At 42.5% G+C, this 14,247-nt stretch overlaps 1 protein-coding gene across 6 annotated transcripts in view; it reads right to left on the reverse strand.

The window, feature by feature from the left end:
- Window positions 1-14,247, reverse strand: part of hspbap1 (hspb associated protein 1) — a 290,867-nt gene that overhangs the window by 68,464 nt on the left and 208,156 nt on the right. For 5 of the 6 annotated variants that reach the window (XM_073046144.1, XM_073046139.1, XM_073046141.1 and 2 more), the window contains one exon: window positions 6,927-7,010. The exons of the other annotated variant lie outside the window; for it this stretch is intronic. In XM_073046144.1, the coding sequence (XP_072902245.1) occupies window positions 6,927-7,010 (84 nt within the window). The remainder of the gene's footprint in view (window positions 1-6,926; window positions 7,011-14,247) is intronic. 6 annotated transcript variants of the gene reach the window in all.

The following is a 14,247-nucleotide window of genomic DNA, read 5'->3' on the forward strand; positions in this document are numbered from 1 at the left end:
CTAAGGTAGGGACAAGTTCGGCACAACTTTGTGGGCCGAAGGGCCTGTATTGTGCTGTAGGTTTTCTATGTTCCCATGTTAGAACCAGTCACATAGTTCAGCAAGTCTTGATTCCAGTGCCACCTTGCAACTATACCAATGGAAAAATAACTAGCAGCATTCCCCCTAACATTTTCAGCACACTGCTCAATGGAGAGAGTGAGTGTGGAAAATCTTTCATTTATATCACTTCTCACTAAGTCCTAAAGTGCTTTACAGCTGAGGAAGCAGTTTGAAATTTAGACCATGATGAAAGAAATGTGGAGGCTAATTAGTGCCCAGTAAGGCTGCACAGAAATGTGAAAATGTCCAGGTTATGTTTTTGGTGGCACTGAGAGTTTAGCATCCTATCTAGTTGTAGCACAACATGGTGTGGCAACTACTCTGCCCAAAGCAACAAGTCATGCAGAAGAGTTGTGAACAGAGCCTAGTTGCTTACAAAATCCAGCCTCTCTTCCACTTAATGTCTACTCTTCTTGCTGTCTCATGAAAGCAGCCAACATAATCAGATACCCTTCCTACACCAGTTTTCTCCTTTCCACCACCTCCCTCCATCAGCCTGACATCACCAGGCTTGACAGTTTCTATCTTGCTGCTATAAGGACCGACTGTATTCACCATATGCATTTACATGTATTAGAAATTTGGTCAGGGAGGTCCTGCAACAAAAATAAAAACATTCAACAATTGTATGCTAAAAACAAACTCTTTATCTCTCAGAACAACATGCTGGAGGAACTCAGCGGGGCCAGCAGCATCCATGGAAATGAATAACCAGCCGACGTTTCGGGCTGAGACCCTTCATCAGAACTGGAAAGGAAGGGGGAAAATGCCAGAATAAAATGGGGAAGGGGAAGTAGGACCAGCCAGAAAATGAAAGGTGAAGCCGGGTAACTGTGGGAGGGAGTATGAAGTAAGAAGCTGGGAGGTGATAGTGGAAAGGGCTGGAGAAGAAGGAATCTGATGGAGAGCAGAGCACACCATGGGAGAAAGGGAAGGAGGAGGGGCACCAGGAGGAGGTAATATGAAGCTGGGGAGAAGAGGTAAGAGGTCAGAGTGGGGAATAAAAGAGGAGGGAATGGGCTGGGCAAAAAATTAACTTAAGCGAAATCAATGTTAATGCTATCAGGCTGGAGCCTACCTAGACAGAAATGTTGCTCCTCCACCATAAGAGTGGCCACAGTGTAGCAGAAGAAGAAGCCATGGACTAACACGTCAGAACAGGAATGGGATAGGAATTAAAATGGTTTTCCACTGTGAAATTACTCTTTTTGCAGATGGAGTTGAGATGCTTGACAAAGCAGACCCCTAATTCATGTCGGGCAAAACACATGTAGAGGCCGAAAAGGGAGCACCAGATGTAGTAAACAACCCCAAAAGATTAAGAGATGAAGTATTGGGAGGACTATTTGGGGCCCTGAATGGAGGGGAAGGAGGAGATGAATGGGCAGGTGTAGCATTTCTGTTGTTTGTAAGGATATGTGACAGGAAGGAGATTAGTGGGGAGGAAAAAATGGACAAGGTAATTATGGAGGGAGTGATCCCTGCAGTTAGTGTAATGATGTGTTTTGGTAGTAAGATCCCATTGAAGATGATAGAAGTTGCAGGGAATAATGTGTTGGATGAATAGGCTCATTGGGTGGTAGCTGAGTTCAAGAGGAACTCTATCACTGTTAGGTCGGCAGGAAAATGGGGTGAAAGCAATGTCCAAGAAATGGACGAGATGTGGGTGAGGGCAGCATCAATAGTGGAGGAAGGGAAACCCCGTACTTTGAAGAAGAAGGACATCTCTAACATCCTGGAAAGGAAATCTTGGGAATCTGCAGAGACGAAAGAACTGACAAAACAGAATGCATTTTTACAGGAGACAGAGTGAGAAGAGGTATGGTTAAAATAGCCATGGGAATTGGTAGATTTATAAAATATATCGGTAGACAGTTTGTCTCCACAGATGGAGACAGAGAGATTGAGAATGGGATAGAGCTGTCAGTGAATGGACCAAATGAATTTAAGGGCAGGGTGAAAGTGGGAGGCGAAATTGATGAGCACAGTTCAAAGATCAAAGTAAATTTATTTATCAAAGTATATATATCTATATGTCACCAAATACAACCCTGAGATTCATTTTCTTGTGGGCATACTCAACATACATAATAGAATAATAAGCATAATAGCATCAATGAAAGACTGCATCAACTTAGGTGTTCAACCTGTGTGCAAGAGGCAACAAATTGTGCAAATACAAAAATAAAGAAATAATAATAAATAAATAAACAATAAATATCAAGAACATGAGATGAAGAGTCCTTGAAGGTGAGTCCATAGGTTCTGGGTACATTTCTGTGCTGGGGCAAGTGAAGTTAAGTGAAGTTATCCCCTGTAGTTCAAGTGCCTAATGGTTGAAGAGTAATAACTGTTCCTGAACCTGGTGGTGTGAGTCTTGAGGCTCCTGTACCTTCTTCCTGAAGGCAGCAGAGAGAAGACAGCATGTCCTGGGTAACAGGGGTTCCTGATGATGGATGCTGCTTTCCTGAGACAATGCTTCGTGTAGATGTGCCCAATAATGGTGAGTGCTTTACCTATGATAGATTGGGCCATATCCACTACTTTTTGTAAGATTTCCATTCAAGGCATTGGTGTTTCCATATCAAGCTGTGATTCATCCAGTCAATATACAATCCACTACACATCTATAGAAGTTTATCAAAGTTTAAAATGTCATGTCGAATCTTTGCAAAGTCCTGAGGAAGTACAGGCACTGCTGTGCTTTTTTTGTCATTGCAGTCACGTGATGGGCCCAGGAAAGGTCCTCCAAATAACACCAGGAATTTAAAGTTGTCAACCCTCTCAATCTTTGATCTTCCAATGAGTACTGGCTCATGGACCTGTGGTTTCCTCCTCCAGAAATCAATAAAAAGCTCCTTGGTCTTGCTGACATTGTGTAAGGGTTGTTGTTGTGGCACCACTCAGCCGGATTTTCAATCTCCCTCCTGATTCATCACCACCTTTCATTCGGCCTATGACTAGTGTCAAGTGCAAACTTGAACATGGCTTTGGAGCTGTGCTTAGCCTCACAGTCATAAATGTAAAGTGAGTAGAGCAGGGGATTAAGCACACGGCCTTGTGGTGCACCTATGCTGATAAGAGATTGAGGAGGAAATATTGTTGCCAATCCAAACCAACTATGGTCTGCAAGTGAGGGAATCGAGGATCCAATTGCACAAGGAGGCATTGAGGCCAAGTAAAGGAGCTTATTGATTAACACACACAAAATGCTGAAGGAACTCAGCAGGCCAGGCAGCATCGGTGGAAAAGAGTACAGTCGATGTTTTGGGCCGAGACCCTTCTGCAGGATTTCTGCTGATTATTGATTATAACTATTAAAGCTTATTGATTTGTTTTGAGGGGATCATGGAAGTGAATACCGAGCTGTAGTTGATAAAGTATCCTGATGTATGCATCTTTGCTGACCAAATGTCCCAGAGTTGAGTGGACATCCAATGAGATGGCATCTGCTGTGGACCTTTTACTGCGGTTGGCAAATTGGAGCAATCCAAGTCACCTCTCAGGCAGAAATTGATGTTTCATCACCAACCTCTCAAAGTACTTCATCACTATTGGATGATTGTCATTAAAGCAGATTACCATGTTTTTTCTTAGGCACCTGTATAAGTGATGCCTGCTTGAAGTAGATGGGTACCTCAGACTGCTGAAGCAAGAAGTTAAAGATCTCATTAAACACTCCAACCACTTGATATGCATAGGTCTTTAGTTCTAGGGCAGCTATCCTGTCTGGACAGGATACTTTTCATGGGTTCACTCTCCTGAAGGTTGTTGGCACGTCAGCCTCAGAAACCGAAATCACAGGATCATTGGGTTCTGTTCAAGATGTTTCCTCCGTGTTTTGCTGGTCAAAGCAGGCATAGAAGGCATTAGCTCATCTGGAAGTTAAGTCCTTTAGTCGCCCATGTTGCTTGATCTTACTTTATAAGAGTTGATAGCATTCAAGCCCTGCCACAACTGTTGAGCATATTTAGTTGATACAAATTTAGTCTGAAATTGCAGCTTTGTCTTGAGATGGCTTTCCGCAGATCGTACCTAGACTTCTTGTAACTTTTTTGGTCACCAGACTAATATGCTTCTGGTCTGGTTATCAGCGAATTGTGGATCTCATGACTCATCCAGGACTTCTGACTGGGGAAGACTCTGGTTGATTTTGTGGTAACACACTCATCTACACCAGTTTTAATAAAGTCTGTGATTCAGATCCACAAATGAGTCCTTGAACAAGCCCAGTCCGAAGCAATTCAAAGCAATTCCGAAGCAGTTCCTCTGCCTCCCAGGACCAACTCTTTGTTGTCTTATTCACTGAAGCTTTGCTCTTTAGACTCTGCCTGTATGCAGTTAGGTAGGTCAGCATGAGTGCATGAAGTAGCACCAATGCAGTTGTCAATGTAGCACAGAAAGAGCCGGGAAGGCTTGAAACATTGACTGGTCCATGTAGTCAACAACAAAGCAGGCATAGCTGGTGCCCATGTGGATGCCCATGGCTACCCCTTGAATTTGGAGAAAGTGGGAGGAGCCGAAGGAGAAATTGTTGAGGATGAGGACTAGTTCTGCCAGATGGAGGACAGTGGTCGTGGTGGAGGGAAATTGGTCAGGTTCTTTGTTGAAAAGGAGTGGGGAGCTTTAAGGGCTTCTTGTTGGGGGGGGGGGGGGGTAGAAGTGTATAGGTACCGGACATCCATGGTGAAAATGAGGCAGTCAGAGACAGGAATTGAAAGTTGTCGAGGAGATTAAAAGCATGTGAATTGTCACAGATGTAGGTGGGAAAGGACTAAATCAACGAGGATGGAATGGAGTCGAGGTATGCAACATGAGATCAATGGTGCAGGAACAGGAAGAGGCAATGGTTTGCGGTTTATGGTTCTTGTGTAGGAGTTAGAAACGAACAGTGTAGGGTAAGGAAACTATGAGGTTGGTGGTAGTGGTTGGAAAATCTCCAGAACTGATGTGGGAGACAGTAGTCTGATGGTCCAGAGTAGGGTTCTTTACAAGGGGTAGGTATGAGGAAGTGTCTGAAAGTTGTTGCCTGGCCTCTGCAAGGTAGACCACACCCTTTAGTCTGCAGGTTTAATGGCAAGGTTTGGATTAGTGTAGAGAGAGTGAAGGGCAGTGTGTTTGGAGAGGCTAAGGACAGAGGTGTGCTGAGTTGAGCTGGTTGACGTCTCGTCTACTATTAGGGATGACAAGATCCAGAAAAGGCAGAAAACTTGAGCAAGATGTCCAAGAAGAGGAGGAGGGTTGATCTCTCAGTCTACCTTGGCATGGCTCATACATCCTAGTTCTCTACATCCACTGCATTTCTTTAGTAAATCTAACTATTCATTTTGCATTCTGTTATTTGATGACAAGACATAGGAATGGAGTTAGTTCATTCGGCCTATCAAGTCTGCCCCACCATTCCATCGTGGCTGACTTATTCTTCTGCCTTATCCCTGTAACTTCTGATGCCCTTACTAATTAAGAACCTATCAAGCTCTACTTTAAATATGTCCAATGACTTGCCTTATTGTTTTCCCTTTTGTTCTATTTCAATGTATTGAGGTATGGAACAACCTGCACACAAACACACATATCGCAGTATACATGCGCCAATGATAAACCATTTTCTAATTAAGTACTGGCTCGAAGCACTAACCTGCTTTGTTTCAATCTGTTGGTAAAGGGTCTTTAGCATCTACCCGAGAAGGAAAAAAGGCCCCAACTGACACTTACTTAAACGTTAGCTCCTGTAACTTTTTTCAGCAGGCCCAAAAAACACAATGAAAAAACCACAAAATTCTGTGAATGCTCAGCAAGTCAAGCAGTATCTGTGGACAGAAATGAAATTAACATTTCCTTAACATAGTGTGAATGGAGAAAGTGTTTCTCTCTGTAGATGGTGTTGGACTTGTGGAGCATTCATGCATTTTCAAATTTTATTTTAGATGACATGCATCTGTGACACCTTGCTTTTGATTATATGAAGTGTGTACACGAGTAACAAATTTTGGAGACAAGAGTGAGGTCAGATGAGCACCACTAACACCAGGAGGAAGGACAAAGAATGCTGATTAAATTGCTAACTTGGTATATTATTACAGTATCACATATACTTATTTAAAGATACAACCCTTCTGGATCTCTGAGCAGTGCTGCCAGCAACCCTAGCCTAATCCTGGGTCAAATTACAATGGCCAATTAACCTACTAACTGGTACATTTTTGGACTGCAGGAGGAAACCCACACATTGCACAGAGAGGACATACAAACTCCTTACAGAGGACGTTGAGACTGAACTCAGAATTCCAACTGTGGTACCGCATTAGTGTTGCACTAACTACTGTGCCACATGTACTGAAGAAGAGTGAAAAACTTGTCTTGCATACTGTACATACAGATCAATTCAGAACAAAAGTGCAATCAATAGTAGAGTGCAGAATAAATTGTTACAGCTACAGAGAAAGTGCATTGCAGGTAAAGAATAATGTGCAAGATCATAACAAAGTAGATTGGGGTCAAGAGTCCAATTTATCGCACTAGAAAACTAGCTAGTAGTCTTAAACTAGGTTTGAAGTAATTTGCATGCTATCTGTACAGGTTCATTATGTTGCAGAGAAAGAGGAGAGTGGAAGAGAACAGACAGAGTGTTTGTGAAACAAGAGGAACAAGAGCAGCTGAATGAGATAGCAGTGGTGGTGCCTGCTGAGGGAGACTTGTTGATGGCAGACCTTAATGGTTCAATAGTTTATAACAAGTGGATAAAATCTGTTGTTATAGCACCTGAAGTAGACACGCAGTATTGCAAGAGAATCCGATATTCAGAGGAAGCCTATATACCTTACCAGTTCAATCCAGGAGTTAATGCTGATGGTGACTGGATCCAAGGATTCCACATAGTGCCACCAGTGTCTGGGAACAAAAAGGACCTGCAAGGAATGCAAGATGATGTCAGCTGAAAGAAATCCACTGAGATGCATATTTTCATAATTGTTTCAGTAATTGTAAACTTGTACTATTGTTTACTAATTGATCAATCAATCAGTATATCAACAATTAAGAAACTGCAGAGAGTTGTGGACACAGCTCAGAACATTACAGGAACCAGCCTCCCCTCTATGGACTCCATATTCACTTCTCGTTACCTGGGCAAAGTAGCCAAAATAATCAAAGATCCCACCCATATTTGCTCTTTTTCCCTCCTCCATTGAGCAGAGTATACAAAAGTCTTAAAGCACATACGACCAGACTCAAGGACAGCTACTATCCTACTGTTAACAAACTCTTGAATTGCACCTCATGTGCAATAAGATACCGTTGGCCTCACAACCTACCTCATTATAATCTTGTAGTTTGTAGTTTACAAGCACCGCACTTTTTTGGTAGCTCTTATGCTTTATCCTGCAATGTTATTTTTTTTTCTTATTCTACCTCAGTGCACTGTGCAATGATTTGATCTGTATCACCAGCATGCAAGACAAACTTTTCACTGTATCTTGATACATGTGACAATAAATAAAACAAAATCAAAACCAATCTTAACTGAAGCCAAATAAAATGACTTCCACAATTCAGTACATGCCTGTCTTGATGCCACACCAATGACTTTAATGCCATTTTCCCCTTTTAATGTTTGGTCAACTGCGCTCATAGCTTCATTCACTATCTGATTGCAATGCTGTAAAGTGGTGGTTATTTAATTAACAAATAATAAATAGATGGTTTAATTTTTTTTTGAATTGGTATCATACATTTTAAGAATTTCAAGCTGAAGTCCCCCCCCACCTTCTTTATATCTGCTCAGTTAGGTTAGTAGAGATGCCAGGGTCCTCTTGTGGCATGTGGGAAGGCCGGGAGATCTCCAGTGTCCTTGACGTCTACAATTGCCAGAAGAGTGTCCAGATGTGGCTTCTAAGGAGTTGAAACTGGATGAACTCCAGATCAATTGGGAGGCTGAGGTGGTGATAGACAGGACATATATAGAGAGGAAAGTATACCCAAGGTGCAGGATACAGGAGGCTGAGTGACAGTCGGGAAGGGGAAAGGAGTTAAGGAGACAGTGCAGAGTATCCCTGTGGCCATCCCCCACAACAACAGGTATATCACTTTGAATACTATCAGTGGTGGAGGGGAACGTCCTAACAGAGGTAAGTTACAGCACTCAGGTCTCTGGCTGTGAATCTGCATCTGTGATCTGTGAAGGGAAGGAGGTAGGGAGAAGAGGCATGCTATGGTGATAGAGGATTCGTTGGTTAGGGGAACAAACAGGAGGTTTTGTGGGCAAGTACAAGATTCCAGAATGGTATGTTGCCTCCCGGGTGCCAGGGTCGGGGATATCCAGATTGAGTCCTCAGTATTCTTAAGTGGGAGGGTGAACAGCCAGAAGTTGTGGTCCATGTAGGTACGAATGACATGGATAAGATGAGAGATGAAGTTCTGTGTAGGGAGTTCAGGGAGTTAGGTGTTAAGCTAAATGGTAGGACCTACAGGTTTTGATCTCAGGATTACTACCTATGCCACATGAGGCCAGAACTAGGAAGGTTATCCAGTTTAATACGTGGCTAAGGAGGGAGGACATAAGTTTTTTAGATCATTGTGTTCTCTTCCAGAGAAGGTGGGACCTGTACAGATCCAATGGTTCGCACTTGAACTGAAGGTTTCTAATACCCTAACGGGAAGGTTTGTTAATACTGCATGGAGGTGTATAAACTAGAGTTGCAGGTGGCTGGGAACCAGAGTACCAGAACAGTTAGTGGAGAGTTTATGGATACAGATGTTGGTACAACCTCAGACAAAGTTAGGAGTCAAAAAGTTGAGCATGGTGCAACCTTTATAATACTGTATATTTCAATGCAAGAAGTATTGTAGGACAGCCAGTTGATAGGGCAGAATTACAGTCAACAGATGAGTACAAGGCAGACAAAATTGAAAAGGGTGAAAACAAGATTGAAGGTGCTGTATTTGAATGTGTGTAGTATATGAAATAAGGTAGATGAACTTCAGCACAGATGCAGATTGGCAGCTATGATGATGTAGGCTTCACTGAATCATGGCTAGAAGAAGATTATAGCTGGAGCTTAATGTCCAAGGACACACATTGTGACAGGCAGGAAGGCAGTTGGTAAAAAATGAAATAAAATCATTAGAAAGAGGTGACATAGGGTCAGAAGGTGTTGAATCATTGTGGACAGAGCTAAGGAACTGCAAGGTAAAAAGACCCTAATGGGAGTTGTATACAGATCCCCAAACAGTAGTAAGGATGTGGTCTACAAATTACAATGGGAGATAAAAAATGCATGTAAGTTTGCTCATGACACAAAGGTTGGGGGTGCTGTGGATGTTGTCTTCTTTAAACGTACCATGGGTTACTAAGAACAAACCATAATCTAGAAGAACATAACTTTTATTTAACAGCAACAAAACCACACGTGTCTTACAGTGCCATGCTTCTCAATGTTTTTAGAACTTTCTCAGATTTCTGCACATGCTCAGAACTCTGTCCAATCACGTTCTGACACATGATATCACCACAGTGGATAGTCTGGAGGGTTGTCAGATAAATGTGAAGTGGTTCATTTTGGTAGGTCAAATTTGAAGACAGAATATAATATTAATGGTAAGACTCTTGACAGTGTGGAGAATCAGAGAGATCTTGGGGTATGTGTCCAAAGGACACTCAAAGCTGCTGTGCAGGTTGACTGTTGTTGAGAAGGTGTATGGTGTGTTGGCATTCATCAACCATGGGATTGAGTTGAAGAGCTGTGATGTAATGTTACAGCTATATAAGAACTTAGTTAGAACCCATTTGGAGTACTGTGTTAGTTCTGGTCACCTCACTGCTGGAAGGATGTGGATACTATAGAGAAAGTGCAGAGGAGATTTACAAGGATGCTTCTTGGATTGGAGGGTTGAATGCACTTGGCCTTTTCTCCTTGGAATGACAGAGGATGAGAGGTGACCTGATAGAGGTATATAACATGATGAGAGGCATTGATCGTGTGGATACTGAGAGGCTTTTTCCCAGGGCTAAAATAGCTAACATGAGGGGAAATAGCTTTAAGGTGCATGGAAGTAGGTACAAGGGGGATGTCAGAGGTAAGTTTGTCACACAGAGAATGGTGGGTACATGGAATGCACTGCTGATGACGGTGGTCTTTTAAGAGACTATTAGGTACATAGAACTTAGCAAAATAGAGGGCTGTGTGGTAGGGTAATTCTGGGCAATTTCTAGAGCAGGTTACATGGTAGGCACAACATTGTGGGCTGAAGGGCCTGTAGTGTGCTGTAAATTTCTACATTCTATGCTCTATACCAAAAAGACAATGTTACAATAGACATGGGGGACTTGGATATGCAAGTAAATAGGGGAAAGTAGGTTGGTGCTGGATTCCAGGAGGGAGTTTCTAGACTGCTTACGAGATGGCTTTTTAGAGCAGCTTATGGTTGTGTCCACTAGGACATCAGCCATTCTGGATTGGGTGTTGTGCAATGAAATGGAATTGATTGGAGAGCTTAAAGTAAAAGAACCATAATATGATCAAATTCACCCTGAAATCTGAGGAGAATCTAACATCAGATATATCAGTATTACAGTGGAGTAAAGGGAATTATAGAGACATTTGAAAGGAGTTGGCGAGAATTAATTGGAAAAGAACATTGGCAGGGATGATGATAGAGTAGCAATGGCTGGAATTTCTGGAAGGAACAGGATATATATATCCCAAAGACGAAGAAGTACTCTAAAGGAAAGATGACACAACTGTGACAAACAAGAGAAGTCAAAGCCAACATAAAAGCCAAAGAGAGGGCATATAATAGAGCAAAAAATAGTGGGAACTTAGAGGATTAGGAAGCTGATAAAAACCAGTTGAAGGCAGCTATAAAGTAATTAAGAAGGTAAAGAATATGGAATATGAAAGTAAACTAGTCAATAAATTAAAGAGGATAGCAAAAGTTTATTTAGTTACATAGAGTGTATAACAGAGCTGAGAATGAATTTTGGACCACTGGAAATCAATGCTGGAGAGGTAGCAATGGGGGTCAACAAAATGGCAGACAAACTTAATAAGCATTTTGCATCAATTTTCACTGTGGAAGAAACTAACAGTATGGCGGAAGCTCCAGGTGTGAAGTGGTCGTGAAGTGTGTGAAGTTACCATAGCTAGAGAGAAGGTTCTTGGGAAATTGAAAGATCGAAAGGTAGATAAGTTACCTGGACCAGATGGTGTACACCACAGGCTTCTGAAAGAGGTGGCTGAAGGGATTGTGGAGGCATTAGTAATGATCCTTCAAGAAGTATTAGATTTATGAATGGTTCCGGAAGACTGGAAAATTGTAAATTCCACTCCACTCTTTAAGGGAAAGAGACAGAAGAAAGGATTATATAGGCCAGTTAGATTTACCTCAGTGATTGGGAAGATGTTGGAGTTGAATATTAAGGCTGAGGTCTCAGGGTTCTTGGAGGTACATGATAAAATTGGCTGTAGTCAGCATGGTTTCCTAAAGGGAAAATCCTGCCTGACAAATCTATTGGAATTATTTGAATAAGTAAAAAGCAGGAGAGGCAATCGAGAATTGTTTGATGTTGTGTACTTGGATTTTCAGATGGCCTTTGACAAGGTGCCACACAGGAGGCTGCTTAACAAGCCATGAGTCCATGGTATAACCATATAACAATTACAGCACGGAAACAGGCCATCTTGGCCCTTCTAGTCCGTGCCAAACGCTTACTCTCAACTAGTCCCATCGACCTGCACTCAGCCCATAACCCTCCATTCCTTTCCTGTCCATATACCTATCCATTTTTTTTTAAATGACAAAATCGAACCTGCCTCTACCACTTCTACTGGAAGCTCGTTCCACACAGCTACCACTCTCTGAGTAAAGAAATTCCCCCTCGTGTTACCCCTAAACTTTTTCCCCTTAACTCTCAACTCATGTCCTCTTGTTTGAATCTCCCCTACTCTCATTGGAAAAAGCCTATCCACGTCAACTCTATCTATCGCCCTCATAATTTTAAATACCTCTATCAAGTCCTCCCTCAACCGGGAGATCCTGTCTGTTGTGGCGGACGAAGCCGTACCCAATCTGCGTCGGGTCTCGCCGATGTAGAGGAGGCCGCACCGGGAGCACCACATGCAAAAGATTACCCCAACAGACTCACAAGTGAAGTGTTGCCTCATCCGCCACAACAGACAGGATCTCCCGGTTGCCACTCACTTCAACTCTCCTTCACATTCCCATTCGGATATGTCCATACATGGCCTCCTCTACTGCCACGATGAGGCCAAACTTTGGTTGGAGGAACAACATCTCATATATCATCTGGGTAGTCTCCAGCCCCTTGGTATGAACATCGAATTCTCCAACTTCCGGTAATTCCCTTCCTCTCCCTTCCCCCATCCCACTTTCACTCTGTCTCCTCTTCTAGCTGCCTATCACCTCTCATGACTCTGCCTTCTTCTACTACCCATAGTGCTTTCCCTTCTTCACCTCTCCTGCCTATCCCCTCCCTGCTTCCCCTCCCCCACCCCTTGATCCTTCCTCTGATTGGTTTTTCACCTGGCACATTCCAGACAGAGTAAATGTGGAAAGGATGTTTCCTATGGTAGGAGTATAGGACAAGAGGACATAGCCTCAGAATAGAGGGGCTGCCCTTTCAAAACAGATGTGGAGAAATTTCTTTAGCCATAGTATGGTGAAATTTTGGAATTTGTTGCCACATGCAGCTGTGGAGGTCAGGTCGTTGGGTGTATTTAAAGATTGATAGGTTCTTGATTGAACATGGCATCAAAGGTTATGGGAGAAAGCCAGGAACTAGGGTTGCAGAGGAGAAAAAAAAGGATCAGCCATGATTGGATGGCCGAGCATACTCAATGGACCAGATGGACTAATTCTGCTGCTATGTCTTATGGTCTTTGTTTACCTTGCTTGTTAATTCTTCAAAGAACTCTACAAGATTTGTCAGGCAAGATTTCTCTTTCCAGAATCCATGGTGACTTTGGCTTATTTTATCATCATTCTCCAAGCACCCTGAAATCTCTTCCTTAATAATAGACTCCAACACTTTCCCAACCACTGAGGTTAGGCTAACTGGCCTATAATTTCCTTCTTAAAGAGTGAAGTGACATTTGCAATTTTCCAGTCTTCCAAGACCATGCCAGGATCAAGTGATTCTTGAAAGAACATGACCAATGCATTCATTCTCTCTTTCTCAGGACTCTGGGATGTAGTTTATCTGGTCCAGGACCTTAAGGCCTTTGAGTTTGACTAGCATTTTTTCCTTTGTAATAGCAATGGCATTCACTCCTGCTCTCTGATACTCATGTACCTTTGGCACCATGCTAGTGTCTTCCACAGTGAAGGCTGATGCAAGCTGCTTATACAGTTCTTCTGGCACTTCTCTGTCCTCCAATTGCTACCTGACCAGCATCAGTTTCCAGTAGTCCAATATCAACTCTCACCTCCCTTTTACTCTTTATATAACTGAAAAAACTTTTGGTATCCTGCTTCATATTACTGTTTAGTTTGTCCTCATATTTCATCTTTTCCCTTTTAGCTTTTTTAGTTGCCTTTTGTTGGGTTTCAAGTACTTCCCTATCACCAAACTTCCCACTCACTTTTGCTACTTATATGCCCTTTCCTTGGCTTTTATGCAGTTATTAACCTCCCTTAACAGCCATGGTTGCCTATACCTGCGATTTGGAAACTTCTTCTGTCAGACATGGCTATCCTGCATCTTGTGAACTATTCCCAGAACCTCTGCTCTGCCGTCATCCCCACCACTATCATCCTCCAATCCATCCGGGCAAGCTCCTCTCTCATGCCTCTGCAATTCCCTTTATTCCACTGTGATACTGATACATGTGATTATGCTTCTCCCCTCACTGCAATATGAATTCAATCATATTATGATAACTGACTCATGAGAGTATTAAGACCAGAAGACCATAAGACATAAGTGCAAAATTAGAACAAGTAGTCCATTGTGTCTGCTCCTCCATTACATCATGGCTGATTTATTATCCCTCTCTAGCCCATTCTCCTGCCCCTGTAACCTTGCACACTCTAACTGATCAAGACCCTATCAATCTCTGCTTTAAATATATACAATGATTTGGCCTCCATAGCCATTTGTGGCAATGAATTCCACAGATTTATCACCCT

This window comes from Hemitrygon akajei, chromosome 5 (assembly GCF_048418815.1).
Source record: "Hemitrygon akajei chromosome 5, sHemAka1.3, whole genome shotgun sequence".
Lineage (NCBI taxonomy): Eukaryota > Metazoa > Chordata > Chondrichthyes > Myliobatiformes > Dasyatidae > Hemitrygon > Hemitrygon akajei.